Source organism: Agelaius tricolor, unplaced genomic scaffold (genome assembly GCF_023055355.1).
Source record: "Agelaius tricolor isolate 1412-34295 unplaced genomic scaffold, bAgeTri1.0.p SCAF_3, whole genome shotgun sequence".
NCBI lineage: Eukaryota > Metazoa > Chordata > Aves > Passeriformes > Icteridae > Agelaius > Agelaius tricolor.
Genome location: NW_027269263.1, coordinates 9,126,362 through 9,148,935, shown reverse-complemented (window position 1 = coordinate 9,148,935; position 22,574 = coordinate 9,126,362). Strand labels below are relative to the sequence as shown.

The 22,574-nt window shown below is 45.7% G+C and overlaps 1 protein-coding gene across 3 annotated transcripts in view; it reads right to left on the bottom strand.

Annotated features, from left to right (window-relative positions):
- HIPK2 (homeodomain interacting protein kinase 2) overlaps nucleotides 1–22,574 on the bottom strand; it is a 139,930-nt gene that overhangs the window by 81,679 nt on the left and 35,677 nt on the right. For all 3 annotated transcript variants that reach the window (XM_071422379.1, XM_071422381.1, XM_071422380.1), the window contains exon 2: nucleotides 14,470–15,568. In XM_071422379.1, the coding sequence (XP_071278480.1) occupies nucleotides 14,470–15,568 (1,099 nt within the window). The remainder of the gene's footprint in view (nucleotides 1–14,469; nucleotides 15,569–22,574) is intronic.

The following is a 22,574-nucleotide window of genomic DNA, read 5'->3' as shown; positions in this document are numbered from 1 at the left end:
TTAGCCCATTTTAACAGCCTCACACAGACCACTTCAAAACTCTTATTAACCTGGTGAAAAGTACACCCTAGGCTTTACTTTCTAAACAGTACCAGGCTGCTCATCAGCCTTTACCAAAATGACAGAGAAATAGAGTGATCCTCCCTGTGTGAACTACAGGCTTTGCCCGAGCCTCGCTGAGGTGGCAAACCCTGCTGGCTTGCTCCCGTTCACACAGACCTGCACATGCTCAATAACACCATTGATTTTGTTTGTGCAGGCAGAGAGAATCCAATTTTAAAAAGCCACATTGATTCCCACCCATTAAAAACAGAGCAAACTGCAGCATTTGCTAAATGGATAGAAAAAGACTGAGGTCAGGATGGAGGGGTGGGAGTAATGTCATTACGCTGAGCTCGTTCTGAAGGACAGAGAATTACAAAAACAGACAATAAAATTTGACTTTTTATTATTTGTTGTAGTTTCTAAATCACAAAAATAGCATGTCAACAACCAGGGAGTGCCCGAGCACAGTGACAAGGGATGCACAACGAGAGGCATCCTCGAGCATGGAGCTGTGATTAGTTGCATTTGGAGCATGAAGACACGCACACAGAGAAAGAGGGCACGGACACAGGAACCGGGAGAGAAGCCCTGTGACTATCTGCAAGGACCCTGCCTGCTTTTCAGTGCTTTGTTTTCGCACATTAAACAAACAGAGCCATCATACAGGTCACCGAGGATCTTCCTTCTGCAACTGTGGCCCCAGCTGCACAGCACACAAAAACTATTATTATTCTCTAATGGCTGCACCTTTTGGACAATGATTCAGTGTTTTGGGTTTTTTTTCCTCCTTTTGTGCCGTGCCATTTAGTCTTTTGCTTCATTTTATGTTTTATTTGCACACTCTTGAAATCTTCATGTAGTGACTAAAAATTCATGAGGCAGCCTTAAGTAGGAGCCCCCGCTTCCCTCCCTCCCCTTTTCCTACCCGTAGCAAGCAGCTGAGGAGGCACTGGGCACATGTCAGTGCTGCCGCAGCAGCAAGGGGGTGGGAGATGCTGCAGATGGGGAGGGAGATGCTGCTGCAGCCCTGGGGGTGCCTCCTCATCCTGCATCTGGGAGCACAGGCTACAGACAGTGCTGGGCACCGAGGCTCATCCATGCCCAGCAAACACATCCCAGAGCAGAGACACTCCGTGCTCGATGTGCTGGTTGTGCTTCAGCTGCACGCCCAACCACGAGCCTGCCCGTGTGCTGCACAGCAGTCATTCATCTCCCCAACTTCAGCCCAACAATGCCAACAGGCAAGTGCTTGCTAGCATTAGTGAGGCTTTCATAATTGGTCCCAGCTGGTTAGTTGTAACACGCCTTGTTGTTGAGCAACTACCTAGTAACGCTGTCAGACATCCCCTGGTTGCATAAGGAGAGGTAGTATCTTTATTAATTATGGGCTGCCACCAGCCTGTGGCACTCTCCACAGATAAGAAAGCCTTTAAGCTCCTGGTCAGCCAAGGCCTTGCTGGAAAATCTTGTGCCAGCTTCAAGCAAAGCAAGCTCAGGCTGCAGCCACAGCAGCCTCCTGCCTTTGGTGCCAGGGTTCCAGGTCCAGGCTTCCACGGGGGCTGCTGCCAATGCCAGCTCCTTGCCAGCTCTCTGGCCACCACGTGGGCATGCAGGAACCCTGGCTCGCTGCGAGGCACGTGGGCATGCACAGTCAGAGCAGGGCAGACCTTTCAAAGCCTTCTGCAGAAATGCACCCCAGTGCCTGGCTGGGCTACCCATGGCAGGAGCAAATACTACAGTGTGGCACAGCTCCAAAACGCCAGGCAAGGCAACACAGGACCAAGGAAATGCACTGTTCCTGGTGGGGAAGGAAAAACCCAACCATGTGGATGTCTCAAAAGGCAAAAGTGTGGAGGAAATATCATGGAAGTGGCCATTTCACAAGATACTTGAGCATACCTGTGGCTCTGAAAACCTCAGTCAAAGTTTGCAGCCATCCCCACTCCCCACAGCCCTCACTTGCCATGCAATTTGATCTGTGTGATACAGCAAGTCAGGGATATTTTCTGCTGAAAACCAGGCACTGGGCTCTTCTGTGCTGCTGTGACAGCCCCCTTCCAAAAGCAGTGACTAGAGTTATATCCTCCACACAGGATTCTTACACAACTTCAAATGTCATTTTGTGGGCAGTAATCAGATCCTGTAGCCCCAGGCTAAGATAAAAGTTGTGACTATGTCTAGGAGCTAGAACTCAACAGCTGCTCAAAAGCACACCTTGAACTGGAAACAAACCTCTTCAAATCCCATGTTAAGACCAAACCACAGGCTAGGGTTGCAAGGAGTGATCTGTTTGGCTGCCTAGAGCAACGCTGACCTTTGCCACCCTCTGTTTTCATCTGAACCAACCTCTCATATCCTGGGTTTGCTGCTGCTTTTCCCCTCTCTGGCTTCTACTTTGGCTGCTCTTCAGAGCCTGAGATGGGCATCAAGGTGCTAGGAAAAGATCCTGACAACTTAGATGGGGCAGCACTGCTGCACTTCTAGAGCTGCTGGAAAAGCAGCTGGCAATTCCTCTCCCTTCTCTGATGAGGGGGCTGAAGGCTTGGGTTTGTTCAAGGGCCACTCAACAGCAGCTCCCCACCAAAGTGGCCCAGGGTGGGGGCTGTCAGCTGTGTCTTGATGCTTAGCTGCCACACACTGCAGATGGATCCTTTTCCCAAGCCATGAGCCATCTCCCCACGCACACACAAACAGCAAATCCACTGCACCACTTCATGCTCATCACTACCATTTCCCATTTAAGCAGCAATTCAACACATCTTGAACATTACCCACGCCTCTGAAAGCCAAGAGGGCCATTCACATAAACTTAATCTTAGTTACTCTTGCTGGATCATAGGTACTGATGCTGGAAGGTAATTCTCTAAATCCAATGTAAATGTTTAAAGTTCATTCCCAAAGGATTTATGTAGACATAAACATACAGATTAAAAACAAGCAAGATGTCGGGAGCTTTTTACTACCTCCTAAAGTAGCCAGGCACATGGATATTTTATGTCTCCTTTTGGACCTGCTTTCTTCCAATGGTACAGTTCAGGGATTTCATACAGATCAGAGGCAGAGTTCAGGCTAGCACTGACAATTTCATTAGGAAAAAAAAAAATAGAATTGTGTTTTCTTATGTTCTCTGCTCTTTTATTGCTATTTTCAAAATGAAGAACAGACTCTACCAAAGTGCTAAGGGCTGAAAACATAACTCTAAATGATACAGGAAACTCAACTTTGTGCCAATCCATTTTTATCCTCTCTTTGTGGCCATAACAAAGCTGAGAACAAGAGCCAAACAATGGAGAAGAAAGAATAATTTCAACATAATTTTTTTCGCTGAAAGTAACATCAGCAAAAATAACAAGAATCCATTCAAAGACAGAATCTTATCTTCCAACACAGTTAACATGCCTTTCTTTCTGTTCCTCATTATATATCTTACACATCAAGCTGTACTTTGACCTCCTTACAAAGGAATACATTTGGAGCCACCACATCCCTGCACCCACATTGGCATTGCTAAGTGAAATCCAGCCCATAGTGCCATTCTCTTCCCTGCTCCCTCACACACCTGCCAAGAGGAGATAGGTTATCAAATGAGCCTCCAGAAAAGCAATATGACTACCTCCTGCTCTTGCTTGTGCTCATGCAGCCCTTCAGAATCCAGTCCACTAATTTAACAGGCTAACAACGACATGAGTTGTGTTTTTGACAACTATGGGGATGAGATCACTTAGATAAGCTTTATTTCTGACACAGGCCATCACCATTATTTCCTTCTACCTACTGAAATCAACTGGCAGTATTTCATCATTAACTTTTTAGCACAGTAACCAGCAAATTCATCTAGCCTCAGCTGAACCTGTTTACATTTTAGATTTCATCTGCCCCTCTTAATACTTTTGTGAGCACCAAAGAAATACTGCATTTTCCTCTTGGATGACTATTCTCTGTTTGCAGTCTCCCACTGGCTAGTAAAACACTCTTAAAACTAAATATATTGAAACTTTTCTTAACTCATCAGATGCTCCTTCTCCCTGCCACCCCTCTCCCAGACTTTGAGTGCAAAGCTCTGCATGGAAGCAACTATTGGAAACACAAATTCCTACCCTGGTGAATCCAAAAAAGGCCATCAGCTTTCCTTCTGTACACCACCTGTCCCATTAGCACGTGTGCTACCCCTCATTGTCATATGTACTGTTATACCCTACCACCCTTTTGTTCAAGGGCTTCAGCCACAAAATCTTTGTGCACGAGGTGCTGTAAACACTGCCCTGCTTCAGCAAGCACAGCATTCCAGGAGAACAGCACAAGGTAAATGGCACAGACACATCTAGACTGGAGGCAGAAAACATGGTGTTGCTCAGCAGTAATACCACAAGCCATCCAACCATCCTGTGGTGCAGTTACAACAATTCAGTGCAGTGCAGCTCCTCCTGATGTCAGCTGAAACACTGGTAACTTCTCCTTGCCTGCCTCTATGTGAGCACAAACATCATCTGCTATAACACACAATTCTCCTTATCCTCAAAAGGCTTCAGCTGGTGACCTTCTTGAAGCTGGGTAAGTCACTAGAATTATCTGAAAACTGCCCCAAACCTCTCACAAAGGTAGAAATTCAGTGATGGCAGTACAAAACTTTCAGCACTTCTCATGTCTCATCAGGCCTGGGGTGTTATACTTGCTTTTGAGAACTTCTGCTTTAAATCAGCTACAAATGGCAGTGGTTGACAAAAACCAAAATAATGACAAGGAGCTAACCAACTCTTTGAACTACAGAATTTTCAATTCAGAGTCACTTCAGTTAGCTTCAGATCAATTACACCACATCTATTCTGCCTCTCTCCCTGAGCAGAAGCCTTTGGAGAGAAACACTAGATTTGGTAGTTGGTAGAAATCTGCTACTCTCTGGCTAATGCAAAGCAGCAGAAGCAGGGACAGAACCTGGATGTCCACCCAAGTGCTGTCCCATGCAGTCACAGAGGCAAAACAAAAAATTAAAGGTAAAGCAAATGACTCATGCCTGTAGGTAAAACAATGTCTGGTAAGCAGGTAAAACAATGTCTGCAATTACCTTTGTCCTTCCATAAGCAAAAAGAAAAGGTCAAGCTGCTACTCAAGAACTCACAGATTACCTTCCAGCCCATTGCAGGAGAAGGATGCTGTCCTGATGGAAAGTGGCTATCTCTGGCCTTGAAATCTCCAAATAGCAAGAAGGGGGAAACTTCATTTTCTTTCCTCCCACACCTTTCCTTATATGGGGAACAGCAGCTTCAGGTAACCATGGTCTGTAAGGGGATTCCTCCTCTGCCCTTCCCCTCTCTCAGTTCCTAGAACCTCTCCCTTTTTACTTCTTCCTCTCAGAACTGTGAATCTCTCACTGTGGCTGAGAGATTATATATATATATATATATGTTAGTATGGATGCCTCTCTTCAGCATTTCTTTTTTCCTTTAAAGCACCACAGAACAACTCTTGTAGGATCTGGCCTGAAAGGCAAAGGACATTTCCTTGACCATCCCCCTTAAACAGGTAACAGCTGTGGCTATAACTCAGCCTAAGTCAGGCCACAAGATTAGTGTTTTTCAAGCAAGATAACCACTCTCAGCTGCTTGAGAGTTACTCCTTTTACCCAGCATGACCTGGAGAAGGAGGCAGCTACTGAGCCCCCACCTGAGAATAAGGTGCCTTTACATGAGCTTAGGCTAATTTGAGGCATCAGTGCAGCAAATGGCTTGAGAAGACAGAAACTGGGGACTGGAGTTATGTCATTCAGGGGTCTGAAATCATGTCATTCAGGGATCTGAAGCTGGGGAATGTATAACCCCATATTAATTGTTGCATCTTCAAGTAATTTTTCTCTTCAGGTAACCTTCTCTCATCTGGTAATGACTCATTCATTTATAAACCAATGCCAGTCACTTTTCTAACCTCATTGCTAATAAGCAGCAGAGCAGAAATACTTTCTAACCAGAAAATGCTCTTCAGTGTAATTCAGCTTTCCAGCACTGCTGTGCTGGGGCCTAAAACTTGTGAACCTAATGAATGCACAGACATCCACAGTAAGCTTCCTCCATGTTACATTTACATCTCTTGCCTGCACTGAGCAAATGTACAGGGGGAGGTAAAAACCTGATAGGATTGAAATACATGGTACTTGAGCAAAGTAGCCCTGAAATCCTGTGCAAACTGTGTTGCTAATGCTTTTTCATACTCAGGAGAGGATGAGGAATCTCACTGCTCATAATTCTTTTATTTTCACACTTGGAGCACCAATCTCATCCCAACAGCCCCTCACCTCATTTTGCTTTTTAGCAGCCACCTCTGCCCTTGGCCAGCTACTGCCCTGACCCAAATACACATTGAAATAGATGTAGGAAGACATAGAAAATGCTGCTGGTGTATAAGTGTGACTGCAGTGCACTCCTTCACTGGTCATCTATTGCTGGAGTAACATCTGTGGTCACCACCCCGCTGCTCCTATCAGCTGCTGCTGCTGTTTTGGCATTGGAGCTGAAAACAAGAGCATCCTCTCCCTGCTCTGCTTCCTTTGCACTTGGTGAGGAAGTGACTTGAGTGGGAGGAGAGAAAGGAGGGCAAACACAAAACCACTGAAGTAAGCAGCTAAAAGCAGAGACCAAACTTTATGCTTTTCATACACAGGCAGCTCTGATTGCAGCTGGCTCTCTGTAGCCCTGTGAGTTGTACCTTCACTCACACTGTCACTGCAGCTGCTTGTCACCACACTGAGCTTGGTCACGTCCCAGCCCCTGAGCTGAGCACAGGTATCTTTACCAAAACACTGTGTGTCTTTTATGTACTACAGAGATGGAGTCTGAAGTGCTACAGCCAATAGCTGCAATAGGAGGGTTTTGATTTCTTGTAGGTAAATAGTTCTTTTCAAGTAAAACAAGCTGGCTATTTGTATCTGTTTCAGGCTTGCCCTGGTACAGTAAATACAAGAGTGACCTTGATTTTTCACATCATTTCTCCAGGCTCCTGCCTTAACAGGACTTACTGTATTTATAAAGCTTAAGAGAAGAAAAATAGACAGCAGGAAATCCTGTGACAGGCTTGTTTTGGTGGTGATGAGAGAGAAACAGTAGCAGAAGAAGAAAAGGAACAAAAAAAACACCAAAAACCCAACAACCCAACACCTGTAGCCAAATTACAACTGGGGAAAGTGTGCCTTCCAAGCCACTCCCTGATCCTCACAATGTTACTGAAACTACTCTGAGAGCAAGAGTAAAGAAGGTAGAGAGTAGTTTAGGATTCTCTGCTGGGTTGAAAAGAAGAAGGTTTGTGATGTTCACATTAAGAGTTCCCAGGGTAGTACACAGACTGGTAAGAAGTGTATTTGCACACTGCCTCCTCTCTGCAAGCCCTGAAAGAAAGCACACAGGGAACTCCTTCTTACCCCATCTGAAATGTTATTTGTTTCCAAACTGTAAGGTATTGGTTTTGGGGAGGTCAGCCCCAGGTGTGGCACTGGGTGGTGCAAATGGCCTCAGAGGGAAGGTTCCCCTAAATGTGTCAGTTTTGGAGTAGAGGGGGTGGAGGGAAAGGGGAGCACAGGTCTAAAATCATGTCCCTCTGGAGGTGATGTGGAGAAGGATGAGGTGAGTTACCCTAGTTTGGGCAGGACCTGTGTCAGATCTCGTGCCTGTCTGCTGAACCCTGGTCAGCAGCCACATCACCATGGCTCTGCTCCTGTTCCCTGCCTGCGTTGTGGGCAGATCCCCTGAGGGTGAATGGGGCTGCTTACATCCAGAGGACTGCCTTTCCCTTTGTGGGGGTCACTGATGAGTTTAAAAGCTGCAGCAGCCTTGGGAAAACTACATTTACCTTTTTCTCCCCAAGTTTTGTTTGCTCTTTTACACCAGAGCCCCTCGGCAGAGGGGTAGCACCAGCTGATAGAAGAGCAGTGCTTCCAACCCTGGTACCTGCCTCTGGCTGTGCTCACACACTCATTTCTGATCCAAAACACCCTTAATGAATTGATCCCTGCCTGTGGACACAGAGGTTCCTTCCTTTCCAGCCACCAGGACAAAACTGAGATGTGCAGGAGTAATTACTGTCAGTGCCCCATCTTTGCCATACAGGAGCTGTTTCCAGAGGGAGGAGAGGGACTGAAGGGACTGCTGAGCACTCAGTTGTGATTTTTGATTTTCCACCTCTCAGACACAGATGAGGTAAAAGGAAACAGCATGAGACTTCTCCCTTCCTTGGTCTACCAGAGCCTTCTCTTTGCTGGGGAAAGGCTCCCAGTCAGGCTCCTTACAAACAGACCTTTGGTACAAATCTTCTTGAGCCCAGAGGCACGTAACAGGGCATATTTTATTCCCTTGGTTAATAAATAAACAGAGCCCTGCTGTGACAGACAGCCCTTCTGACTCCACACAGGGCTCCTCTCAGAGCAGGGCCAGCATCACAAGCTGGAGCTGGGCAGGAAGGTGCTGTGGCAGCCCAGGGAAAAGGGCACATCACCAGCTTTGAGAAGATAAAGGAGGAGCTGGCCTATCTGCTCAGAGCAAAATAAAAAATACTTAGGGAAATAGTAAGAAGGTTTCAGCAGAGAAAACACTAGGGAGGGTCTAGTGTGAGGATATTGTTTAGGCTGAAATACAGGTTGTTTTGTTTTAAATTAGACCCCAGGTAGGGAGTACAGACACAGTGGATCTCCAGTTGGATGCACCATGAGCACAATGTTGATTTACCATCCCTTCTCTAAGGTGACTTACACACAAAGGAACTTAGCAGAGAACTATCTTTGCTTGAGTTCTGCAAAACCAAAAACGAACTTGGCCTGACCATCCCAAAGGTGGGTCAAAGCCAAAAGCTTTCAGCTAAATGTCTCTTGCTTTCCAAGACTTGGTAGTCTGGGTACAATAAAGCTGAGATTCAATTAATCCTGATGTTCATTTTGAAAAAAAAAATCCTGTTGAATTTTGATTCTGAAAAAAACAACTTCAAATTCCAAGGGTCCTTGGGAAAGAAATTAACAACTGCTTAAAATAGTGTAGCTTGAAGTCTGCTTTCCTCCACCAAGTCTTCTGCAATGTATTGCCAGTTTTGCAAGCCTGCAGTCCTACCAGGCATGATTGTCACCAAGTGAAACTGAGCTTAACTTCAGCAATGAACTTCATGGTTTTACTCCAATCCCCACAAGAAACTTTCCTCCTCAAACCATCCTGCTCTTTACCTTGGAGAGGCAGAGTCAGGAAAGCAGTGAATGTTGCAGGTAGGAGTGAAACAGACTGGCTCCCACAGCTGCAAACACAGTCAAATCTAAGACAGAGGTGTTTTTGCAAGTCCAGAATGGCAGAAGATTTTGAAATACAAGTGCATTGAAATGTAAGTGTTGTAGAAGGACATAGCAGATGCCAATTCAGTGAGCAAACAAAAAAGCACAGCCCATCCCTGTGTCATTACAACTGCCTCATTTAAAGGGCAGTTTTGACCAGAGTGACACATTTGTGAGTCACACAATGGGGAACAGGTTGTGACTTTGCTCAGAAATCTACCTTGCTCTGGCTTCCTGTCAGCAGGGCTGAAAGACTAATACCTGTCACGGCACAATGTCCATGTGTGGCAAGAGGGACCCAGTTTAACCCCCTGTATCCCTCAGGACCTGCTCTCACCCAGCTAAAAGCCACACCTGCACACTCTGTATGGGCGGTTGACAACGTGCACGTAGCCTTTATGCATGCATGTTTCCTTGCAGTGTCTGAAACCAGGCTGATAAACACCTCCTCAAACTGGTACTCAGCTTCATTCTCTGTTATCCAAACATTTCATCAAAGGCCACTTACCTACAAAGCAGACACCTCAACCCAAGCCAGACAAGCCACATACCAAAAGCCTTTTGAAAACAAGGAACCAAACCTGAATTTATTTGCTAATAGTAAAGGGGTGACAGCCGTTATTTTATACCTACAATATTTTGCAAATTCTGAAACTCTCATAAGGTGTTTACACCATTAATTAGCAAAACACTGTCATCCCCGAGGTGCCAACACAGCAGCTGTTTCAGCTGAACAGAAAAGAAAAGCCAAGAGGGCAAGGTAACAAAGCTAGGAGTGCTCCCATGAGCAGCCCAACTGCTCTGAGCACCCCCATGCTGCCAGCCCACGATAGGGAAGTGCTCCTGTTCCAACATGGGGTGACTTCACCTCTACCACCCCAGAGGGCTGTACCCCCTCTTCCACCTGGGTGCATGAATGGGGGCTCTGACAAAGAGCCACCTGTTGCAGCCTGAGCCCTGTATTTCTCAGGATATGGGTCCTCCCAGGAAGCTGGTCATAAATAACTGATTAACCCAGAAAGGATCTCGCTAGGCATTAATCCCTCTGACCCTCCGCAAAAGGGAGAGCATAGAAACTCCCTCAATGATCTCCCCTTCCAACTGCAGCATGAAAAGAACCAAAATAAAATCCTAGGAAGTTACCCTGTGATGCAGAGGCTATTGCAGCTTTTTGATTCATTATTCTCTGAACAGGGCTTCATTTCTAGCTTAAGCATGTCTAGCTAAACCTGCCAAGTGCAGAGCCCTGCTCCTGAACTCTGAGCTGGGCAGAGCAGCCCTCCATCATCAGCTTCAGTTCCTCACCTTCTCCTTCTGGCACCTCCAGACCATGGCTGCACCACCACAAACCTCCCTGAAGGGTCAGTGATCAGGCCAAGGTTGATGCAGCTGACAAGAAGAAGGGACTATGGTGATCAGGCAAGGAACAAGAAGAAGGACTATGGTGATCAGGGGGACAGGCTGGGACCCTTCCCCTAAGTAAGGGATGTTTGGATGGCCACCAGTGAGGTCCTACACACGCTGACTAATGTTGTCATTATAGTGCAAGAGTTCTAGTATCATTACATTGCAAGGGCTCCATATTACTAGGGTTTCATACCTCCTTGATGTTGCTTGTATGCAGCTCCTCTAAGGCACTGACTCTTCCTTGTCCTCACAGCAGCCAACTGGCTCCAGTTCCCCTCAACCAGCCAATCCACTCTTTTATGACACTCTTCTGACTGGCTACAGGTGTGGCCTGTTAACATCAGGCCTGCTCCTAAGCCTTAATAATTGGCTCAGCTGCATCTCTTTTGGGGGTAAGATTACTTTCTATACTACCTTTATTTACTTATATTCTATCCTCCGACAGACTAAGGATGCCACTTTGCACCACAGCAAGGTTTGCACCCCTGGCTGCAGATGGGTGGGTAGAAGGAGGATGATCCTCTTCATAGCACTCCCTCTTTCAGATGACAACTCTGACCACAGGCTGTGGCTGTGATGTCCTTTGTCACATCAGGCAGGGCCCCTGGTGTGACCCTGCTGGGCTCATTCCCTTCTCTGGAGGCCTGCAGCAAGCACTGGAGACACAGCAGCAGTGCCCTCCCAGACAGGGATTCTTGGCAGCAGGGCAGTTCCTGCAAAGCCCACCCCAGGCTGTCATGTTCTGCCTCCCACGGGCTCCCTGCAGTCAGGAGTAAAGGAGAGAGATCTCCTTAGTAGTACCTGTGGCAGCAGATCTAGCTTGGAGGAGGCTGTATCCTCTTAAGAGGGTTGGGAGCTAAATTCTGCTGGACTAAAGACATTTTAATCTCATTTTTGATATTTTTCATCCCTCTCTGTCACCTCAATACCATTACCATCCTTCCAGAGTGCATTTGCTTAGAAACATCCCTCTTGGGACAGAAAGAGTTCTGGGTTTGGGGCACCCAGCCCCTGAGGCCCCTGAGCAGTGCCAGCAGCACAACAGCATCTGCCCACCCTTCTGACAAGAAACTGGGCTGAGGGATCCTGTTCATCTTCAGAGCACAGCAACAAAGGCAAATCACCCGTGGAAAGTCTGTAAGCAGCTCTGGGGCTCTCTGGTTTATGCTGGGTTATGCAGATTCAGGTCAAGAAAAAGCACAGAGTTTGTTTAAAGACATTTTGTCTTCCACATTCAGGAGAAGAAAATGGGCCTGTCATTTACAGGAAGAGGAAAGGCCTTACATTGCTCTGAGAAGGAGCAGGATCCCACACACCTTTCAATCCTTCCAAGGATTTGGCCATCACATTCTCAAAAGCAGTGATAGGAAAAAGAAAAAGCAAGCTGTTAATAAAATATGGAGACAGCTTAGGAATTTGCTTGTGAAAGTCCATGATAAAAAACCTCCAGCTGAGATAACAGCTTCTACTTCATAGTCCCCTGTGCTCTGCTTCATCTTTCCTTAAATGCAAGGGGCACAGGGCTTCTGTCACTCCTTGAGCATGACTGCTTAGTGTCTGAGAGGTTTCACTAGTCTGAGGAAGCTTTTCCTTCACATTCAACTTAAATGTGCCATTTCTTGAAGGCATCCCCTTGTCTTTTATACTCTGGCAAGCAGAACAAGTGTAAATTAAATGGAAGACACGTGAAATCTTTATAAAGCCCAGTGTTTCCCTTACCATGAAAGTTCTTTCATTTTAGAGTGGAAGGGGTCTTTACTCTGTGCTGTATTTTCCCCATCAGAAAATGAAGAAGAACATAAATTTTCCTCATGACTTGAATTTAGCTTAATCAGCAGCCCCCTGCTGATGTAATTCAACCCTATGAGATTTTTCTTTTTTTTTCCTGGTGAGCTGCTGCCCCTTTTCCCCTCCTCCCACCAATTCAGGCATGGAAAACAAGGGAGGAACTAGACAGAACTTACTATCTATCAAGCTCTTCAGACTGGGTAGGAATAACATTTAAAATATAAAAAGCAAATTTTATGAAGTCTTTTCCTCCCCAGAGACTGCCACAAAAATATTCCTTGTTTGTCACTGACAATGAACAATTTTTCTCTTTCATGTCTGCTTTCTGTCACATATTTCACTTCGGCTGCCCCTTCTGTCTTTCAGCTAGGGACATAGGCTGCTAACACAGAATCACAGGTAACTCAACAACAAAATGCCTGTATTATCTTTCTTTTTTTTTATCCTAGTCTGTCAAGTAATTGCAACTCTAAAAGCTTTTGCATATTTACCACAGAAACATGTCTCTCCTGGAGGATGGGACTGTCATCAGATAGAATATCTTATTTAATAAGCCTCTTCTAAGGTATAAACTAGGGCTGGGGATTTTTTCCTGGCCTCCTTCAGAGCAAAGGACAAGCAGATAAAGATCAGCTGCTGCAGTGCTGCACTAAGTTCCTGTTCCTGTGAAAATTAACCCTCTCCAAGCTCAGAGTTCAGGTAGGCTTTGTCACTGTGAAATTAATTAAGTAGGAAAAGAGTCTGTTACCAACTCATGTTGGTTTTTCAACCCCAGTCCTCACCATGTATGAGACAGATTTCTTCTCTATTTACAAACAGATCAACTACCAACTACCCTGCTTTTTTGTAACCCATCTGATGAGCCGTGGATGCTGCCAGGACTGATTCTCATTAAATCCGTCATGAAGGAGGATTGGATTTTCTCTCTTTGCCCCTGTTTCACAGAAGTACAACGACAAAAAAATGTGGTCTGAGCATTTCTAAATTCAGCTGTTATCTAAAGGCAAATTCCCTTCACCCCCTTCTCTATTTCCCCTCACACCTGAAGCAGCAGTAGACCTGCTTTTCTGGGTCCCTAGAATGCTGAATCAAGCTGACTGCTACCAAAGAGAGGGTCTGAGAACATCGGCAAGGGAGACTTTGTGTCTTGGGAGTCAAGACAGAGGGTGAGGATGCCCTGCCAGGGGCTATGAAAAGAGGCTGCTCTGATGAAACTGTTCAACAGGCTGAAGAGGAATATACCTGGTTCACACATTTCACTTCAGGCACACCTGTGCTGAGGTCACAGCTCCATGCTAGCCCGTAACAAAGCACTGTGAGTGGGAATCAAAAGACAACAGGTCCTCACTCCAACACCAAATCACTGACAATACTTGCCTGGAGGAGAGCTGACAGGAGCCAGCCAGAAGACTCCCATTGACTCAGAGCCTGTGTGAAAACTAGCCCTTGACAAACCATCTTCTGCAACCATATACTTTTCCTGTGGGCCAACCTTACACTTGTTAAGTCCCTGGTTTCATATATGAGTACCAACTGGAAGACACATTTGAGACTGTTTGATTGACTGTTTAGGTTCAAGTAATTCTGAAACCAAGAACCTATATCCATTGACCTGGAATGGAAATGTGGAGATCCCCTCTCCTGGAAACAGTTCCAGAGAGAACAAACTGATAGAAGTGAAAGACTTTCTAAACTGTAACTGGGAAACTCTATTTTTGCAACACTTCATGATGATTTACAAACTTAAATGGCTTTCAATGCAAGTAAACTCCTAACAAGAGGTTAGGACATCATTTTTTCTTATCATCAATAAGCTAATCTAAGAGCCATCTCTGTTTAGAATTAAGGGATGAATCTCACTCATTTAAATGAATGCAAGAAAATTCCCATAGGTAAAATACTTCTTCTAGCAGTGTTACATAAGCCCAGTCTCTTACCTGTAGTATCTGGATTGAAGGTAAGTAGAACACACAGCCTTAGACACATGGCTAGCTGAACCAAAGTCTATGACCTTGACCCTGTATGGCTGTCGGGATGGGTCTACCAGCATGATGTTCTCTGGTTTGAGATCAGCATGAATCAGTCCCAGGCTTTTCAGCTTCATTAGGGCAGTTGCTACCTGCTGGAGAATTGGCCGAATGTACTTAAGGGGCAAGGGACTGAATTTATTTTGTTTTAAGAAATCATAGAGGTTCTGCTCCAACATTTCAAATACCAAGCATGTGTGATTCTTGTGCTGGAAGCATTCATAAGCACGGACAAAGTTGTAGTCATCCGCGCTTTCCGTGCTCAGCCGAGCCAGGATGCTCACTTCAATCTGGCCTTGCCGGGCATAAGAAGGGTGGTTTTTTAGGATCTTGATAGCCACAATCTCATTAGTGCCACGTTTCCAGCATTTGACTACTTGTCCGAAGGTTCCACGGCCAAGAAACTCTAACACTTCGTACGTGTTGGTCATGGAACAGAGCACCTCATGTTGCACCAGCTGGTAATCCCCTTCACTGTTGGAACCACTGTTTTTGGAAGTGGCCGTGGAGGTGGTGGCGGTGGCTACAGTGGCCCCACTGGCATTGTTCTGAATCATTGGCGGATGCTCCTCGATAATCTGCACGCTGCTTGTGTTCTCAATCTCCTCGCTCTTGCGCTTAAGTCCACATTTTTGGTAGGTGTCCAGAAGGCTCACAGTGCTGCGACGCATCAGGTTGTGCGGCCCGCCCAGCGTTTGCCCAGACACCGCGACCACGCCGGAGGTGCTGTTGGCAGATGTAACCACGATGTGCCCCGTGCTTGCTGGGAAGATGATGGTCTGCTCGTAAGGGATGCTGGGGTTGGGGATCTGCAGGGAGGCGTTGACGGCTGCTGCGGCGGCTGCTTGGGAGGACTGCACGTTCTTGCCCTGGTTGTAGACTTTGCTGTGTGTGCCGTACCCAGTCATATCCCAGTTCGAACTCGGCTCCACTTTCAGTTTCTTCACGCTACAGAAGGCACTTGACTGAAGGGTATGAGGAGAGAAAACTTGCACATGCGAGGCCATACCTGCAATACAACATCAGAGTGAAACCACTGAGTCAAGATGCCTTCCCCAGCTTTTTTCATTTGCCCAGTGGCAGGAAAGGGAAATGGGATACAAGCTTGAGATACATTACATGCACACACACAAAAAGCAAGTTCTTCCAGAAATATGTATTTGACACAAGTAAAATATTATGCTCTAAAATAAATCCTTACCCCAGATTGAACTATACTAACAACATCCAAGATTTCTGCTGTCTTGCTCTCTGCCTTTTCATTTTTAATAACAGGAATGTACATGTTATTTTTACCTCCTCTGCCTAAAGAGACTCCTATTCCCATTGTCTCCAGGAATATATCTAGCTCTCTGGAAGAACTCATGTCAAATACTGCAAAGTATTCTGACTACAGAAGCCAAATCTCAAATCCTCAGGCTCATCCAATCTTAAGCAGTTTGGTGGATCTGACTTAAGCCCTCCACTTGTGCCCATAAAACCAGTGTGTAGCTTCTGGCCTGCAAAGAGTGAAGATGGGACCAGGAGATGATACACTGTGGGCAAATGGAGGTGCATAGATAAAGTTGAGGAGCCAGAATAGAAGAAGATGATGTTTCAGATTGCTTGCCAACTCTGTGAGTGGGAATTGTGCACAATGCTAGTCTGTGCTCAGGGACACTGGAGATGGGAGTTACACAACATGAGCTTCACTGTGTGCTGTCAGTGCTCCCAGATTTATAAAATTTTGTTCATCTATTCTTATTCACAGTGACAATACCACCACTGGTAAGCAGATCCCCTGGAAATGAACAGCATTGTTTATGAAGCAACATACACATTAGCATGTGGCAGAATTAGCTCCTAATATAGCTTTATTTTTACAGGAAAGACAAAATCCTATTTTAATGCAAGCTTATTTGGTTTCAGAAGAGTTAATGATCTTCTAAATCTTTTTTTAAAAAAACCCAGACCATCAAAAAACAACCCCACAACCTCATAACCAAAGTGAAAATAATGCATCACTCAGACAGACTTACTGAAGGATTCTGAGTAATATTCCACTGAAACAGAAAAAGTCCCTATTCAGAGAAGAAAAGATGTGGTGCACGGGGAAGGGGACAGCTAAGTCCTGACTTGCTGCCAGCTTTCCCTCCCCAGGGTAGGGATAGTACTGCTGGGGCAAACATTTTGTGAAGAACACAAATCCATGGGGACTTCTGGGGAAGGAATCAGCACCCGGCAGGAGTTAGAGCAGAAAGGCACAGCCTCCTTCACCCTTCTATCTGTCATCAGTGTTTCTTTTTAATAAACCAGAATGACTAGGGAAGAAAAAGACAATATGCTGAGCTGGCACCATTGTTGAATTATTAAGGACAAACATAACCTTGACTTGTTTTCAACTTAAAAAAGTTAAAAGCTGAATGAATGCTTCAGTAACAAAGCCTGCAGTGCACATGGATGACTTCTTCATGTGGAGGCATGACAATTTTTGACTTGGCCTCCTCATACCTCACTAGTCCGTGTTCCTCTTCAGAAGATTTTCTGGAGCTCATGTGTACACAGACACACTCACACACATGCATGCATAAACTTGTATTGAAAAATGTGAATGTCACTCCACACTCACAAAGCTCAGTAGTCAAGTTAACAGATCTAAACACACCCAACTCTCTTTTTCCACTTAATTCCCAGCAGCCCAAAGGCCAGGAGGGGCTCAGGAGAGGGGTGCTGTGGTGAGGCAAAACCTACAATGAGTAACTACTCAGAAGTAACAGGCCAAGCAATCTCTCCACTTTGCTTCAGCACCCCTGCCTTCACCCCTTCCGCAGTGATGAATTTCTGAGGACAGAGCAGATGCAGAAGAAAACCCCTTCAGGACACATGGGCAAACCTGTGACGGTGTTCACAGGGGTTCTTGGATGAGGGAAGAGATGAGAATGTTGACTCCATGTTTCAGAAGGCTTGATTTATTATTTTATCAGATATATATTACATTATAACTATACTAAAAGAAATAGAAGGAAAGGTTTCATCTCAGAAGGCTAGCTAAACTAAGAATAGAATGGAATGAATAACAAAGGTTTGTGTCTCGGACAGAGAGTCCAAGCTAACTGGGCTGTGGTCGGCCATTAATTGTAAACATCCAAGATGGGCCAATCACAGATCCACAGATCCACCTGGTGCATTCCACAGCAGCAGATAACCATTGTTTACATTTTGTCACTGAAACCTCTCAGCTTCTCAGCAGGAAAAATCCTAAAGAAAAGGATTTTCACAAAAGATGTCTGCGACAGAAACCCTCCCCTGGGCTTGAACACAGCACACAACACCCCACTGATCCCAGTCTAGCAACAAAGCCCTGAAAATCATAGAAACCATAGCATACTCCCCTCTGCAGACATGACTCGTGTCTCTAAGTGGATTTAGGATTGTTTACTGTTGTTCCTTTTACCCCCTGCTCCCCCAACCTCCTGGCTGCAACTGGATGCTCAGACGCCCTCCAGCTCCTTGCCCTGCTAGAGAAGTACCTTCTCTCCTCTCTCCTTTCCACAGGGCAATGATGCTATCACCAACGCCATGGCATGTGGTGGGTGGTGAGCTCAGAGCACCACAGCAGTGCTACTCAACTTGGCATCCTGGACACAAAGATCGTGTGTGAGTGAGCCAAAACCGTGTTTGTTTTTCCACTGATTAAGAAGAATCACGGTGTTCCTTCTAGTACAGTACTGACCTGCCTGGAGAGAGGGGGTGGTTTGATGTATGTTTTCCCCCTGGACGCAAATAATATGGCAGATGTAATTGGTAACATATTGTGGACCTAGCAGAGGTGTAATTTATAGTTTTATGGCTTTCATTCCACGGCGTGCTTGAGCAATCTCTCCTCGTAGAAAATGAAAAGGGAAAAAATGACTGACGCAGAACAAGGCGAGACGTTCTTCCCGCACTCTCCTCTAAAGATAACACCAAAAGACTGAGGCATGGCAAATTAAAGTCAAGGATGTGAAGCACAGCAGCTGCAACTTTCTCAGTGCCACTGTAAAAATCAGGATAATCGCCACCATTAAGGGACAGGCTTTCAACTGGTGCAAACTGGCAGGGCTCCACTTGATATCAGCTGATGCTAAAAACAAGGTCAGCAGTCACTCAACATTGTCAATGTCAGATGGCTGCTGCCTGTGCCCTTTGGTGAAACGAGTTGTTGTTAGGGACTGGTTTCCACATCAACAACCAGCCCCTTGCTGTCCCTGAAACACTGCTGGCAGCCTCAGCAGAGGACAGGAACAGGGGATAAACACTGACTCACCCCAAAAATGGAGGGGATGAAAGCAGCAGTGCTTCTGTGGATAAAGCGAGGAGTTTGGACTCCTCTGCTGCCAGTGCTGCCCTCCTCAGAGGTTACGTCTCATCACAGAAAAGGTTTTTTCTTTTTCTCTAAAAAAAGAACTAGGAAATCTTCTTCCTTACATCCAAAATTATTTTCTCACGTTTGAGGTTTTAAGGGCATGCATTGTAAGGAAAATAACTCCGTGAGTTCTTCAGCACACTCCGATACCAAGAAATTACAGGGTGATTGACAGCTTGGTGATGGGAAAAGGCGGCTTCTGCAGAAAAGTAATTTTTATTGCAAATTTTCCTGTGCAGTTAATGCGAGAAAAACACAATCCTAAATTTCCTGAGGACACAATAAAACTGTGCTGGTGGCATGTTGTTTCTTTCAAAAAGGATTTTTGCTCCATGGCAATAGCAGGAATAGTAATAAATGTGAATAAAAGTTGTATGGTTTTGTTACAGGAATCAAATTCCTCATTACAGCCTGTAATATGATTTACACCTTCAGCCTTTTGATTACACGGGCTGACAACAGCTTGCCACAACGTCCATGAGGGAACAAGCCAGCAGTAATGGGGTGATCCATGCCAGCCAAGCCCAGTGGCACCAATGCCTTAGAGACAGTGGGAATGTCCCCGGGGAGCATTCCTGCTCCTGGGGTCCTGGAAAGACAGAGGGGCCATAAACTGCTGAAGGATGGAAAATGGGATGTTTCACTCAGGAAAAGTTCTCTTAACCCCCCATTCACAGGTCTGACAAGAAACCTCCTGTGCAAGGCTGGGCCTCTCATATCACTTCCCTTCTCTGCAGGAAGATCCTAGCAGTTAACTTGCTGCATTTTGCATGGAATGCCCAAGGCTGGCACCTGGCTCCTGATCTTTCTGCACTCTGCCAGGAGTGGAGGGAGTGAGGATATTTGGCATGAGCAGCTTCACCCACTGAGCATTCCTGCCCACCTGAAGCCCAGCTCAGCAGCCCCACCTACACCACCAAAAGCTTTGGCTGGACTAAGCCAAGTGGGAATTCCAACTGAGCTGTTCCCTGCCCTGGCATGGGTGCAAGGCAGGCCTCTTTTAGCCAGCCAGGATGAAGCCAGGATGCCACAACAGCTAAATGCATGTCCTGAAGAGTGTAAGTCTAAGTTTTATATCACCCCTGAGCACAGCGAATCTCTGGGCTGGGAGCAGAATCAGGGCTGGGCACCATGCATTAAATAAAATTGATAGTTCCTTTCTTTAATAATGAGTTTAGTGTAGTCATTTAAAGCTCTCACAAAACTGATAGTAACTGGACTTAATGGGGCCTTCCCTGTCCTTGATATGACTCACATAACTCCTCATAGCATCTACATGAGCTGAAGTAGGTAGGGTGCAGCCAGGGGACAGTGTTAGAACAGCTGGAATGACTTTTATTTAAAGACTTGAGGTTTTTTGTTCCTGAGAACTCCTCCCACGTCAGCTTTCACTTAATAATAATTTAGCAGGTGCTATTTACAATTCAGATGTCCCTCTTCTGCATGCACACACAAATCACGCAGCCGCCCCACTTGTACTTCTAACAGGTTTCAGGAAAGCAAATGAGGTAAAGTTCCCTATCCACCCACGTCACCCCAAAGGGCAAAAAATACACTTTGGGGACTAAAGAAGGAACAGTTTGAAAGTCTCTGATGTTTTCTTCTGGTTTACTACCAGCACTTACTGCTGATTTTTAAGTGTGGCCTTTGAGGCGGCAAGAGACCAAGCTGGTGCCCTGTATTGAGAAGGAAGTCAGACCTTCTGCAGTACCTGCAGAGCTGCCAGTGCTCTGTAACCAGAGGCTGCTTCCTGGCTGCTGCCAGAACGACAGTGCCTGCTTGAAAAATACTGTAGAGAGCACATGGTGTGTGTTCAGCATATAAATGATGCTCGCAAGACAATACTGAAATAAGTATCTTCCACTCCTCCCCAGAGAGGCACAAGCCTGCAAACCCATACACACGCCCAGGCTGAGAAGGCAGTGAAAAGGGGATCTGCCAGGTATGGCTAATGCATTGCACCTTCAAAACAGCCATGTCTCAAGCACAGCACCCTCCTTCACAATGGCCTCTGTGCGGCTCCTTTTGAGGCATTGTCCCCAACACCACTGCACTCTCAGAACCTCCTGAAAATTTATGTCCCTGGAGGCTATACAAATTCTTTCCCTTGTGCTGCCAAATGTTTGGAGACAACCTCAAAGCAGAGCTCAGACCTCAACAGCCTCAGCTCCTTCCTGTTCCAGGTGAGCCTAAGATGTCAAGGGGGCCTTCAATCCAGGTGAAAATTTCCCTGCCTTCCTGTTCTGCTTTTCCTGTCCTGCTAGTAAAACTGTCTCAGCCTAATTAGTAGTTTTCTAAATGTAGTGCACAGCAGTTCTCAAAGATGTAAGATGTGACAGAGCACATCCCCTGCACTGCTCCAGACCTGGATTCACACGGCTCCAACCTGCCATGTTTGATCCATGTCTTATAGCCAAATGAAAAAGCAAGACTTCCCAATGCACAGAGTAGCCATAAACAAAGCCAAATGGACAAAGCCAAGCATCCATCTCCTTCCCTCTCATCCCCACCCAAAAAGTACATCCCTCCAGTGCCATGGCCAGGACACCCTCATCATCATCACCTTCAAATCCCTTATCTCCCTGACAACCCAACTGCCCTCCTACATGTCCCTCTCCTGCATTTATAGCATCAACAAGCCTGCTTCCTGTTTCATTCTGCACATCATGACTCTCCTTTATAGGTATGATGAAAATTATCAACCAGGACTTACTAAGTACTCCTGAGCATGGAGGTGGTGTAGGCAGTTACTCCCTGTTGTGGCCTGATCAGGTTATTTTGGCATGTGGCTCAGGATACTGCTATTTTTTCCTCACAAATTATCTTTATTCCCTTCCTCACTCTCCCTTTAACTCCTTAAATCCAGAGCAAATTGTCTGCTGGCTACTGAAAGCTTCTTAGCTGTAATTTGGAAACATTACAATTCTTACTCATCCTTTTGGGGTGGGCTCAGGGGCAGATGAGCCTGAATAACAAGCTGTGGGCTCCTCTGACGTATCCCTGGTTTTAGGCACATGAAGCAAAATCTCAGGGACAAATACATACATTTACATTTGAATACTTTATTACACCTCAGTGCAAGATTCTTTCAGGGTCACCTCCATCTCCCACTGGAATAAACTGCAGTAATGACAAGAGATATTACAGATTTCCTCAGTTAATCACATGACTAGTTTATGTTTCACATTATAGTTAATTAACTATGCAACACCTGAGAACACAGGTTAAAATATACCTCACCAGAGAGCCCCATCACTTCCCTGTAGATGCTGCAGTAAGTGGACCTGACATCAGTTTCTAGGTCTTGGTGTGAGAAGGTCCAGCAGTCCAGTCTGTGCTCCCCTGAGCTGAAAGATAACCCCTAGATACCTTCTTATGGGAAAACTGGGCACAGTTGGAATAGTGCAAAACTTCTCTTCAGGATACCTCAGTGTTACTGTGTGGAAAGCAAATGAAGGCAGCAAGGGAATACAATTTAATAGTGTACAAAACAGAGTCAGACCCTAGTAGGCAAACACCCCTCACCATGTCTGTCAAAGTTGACAGAAAGATTGTCACCTCTACAGAAATCATGAAATGGGACTGCAAACACCCTACCAAGACATCAAAGTGCTCTCCAGACATAAAGTGA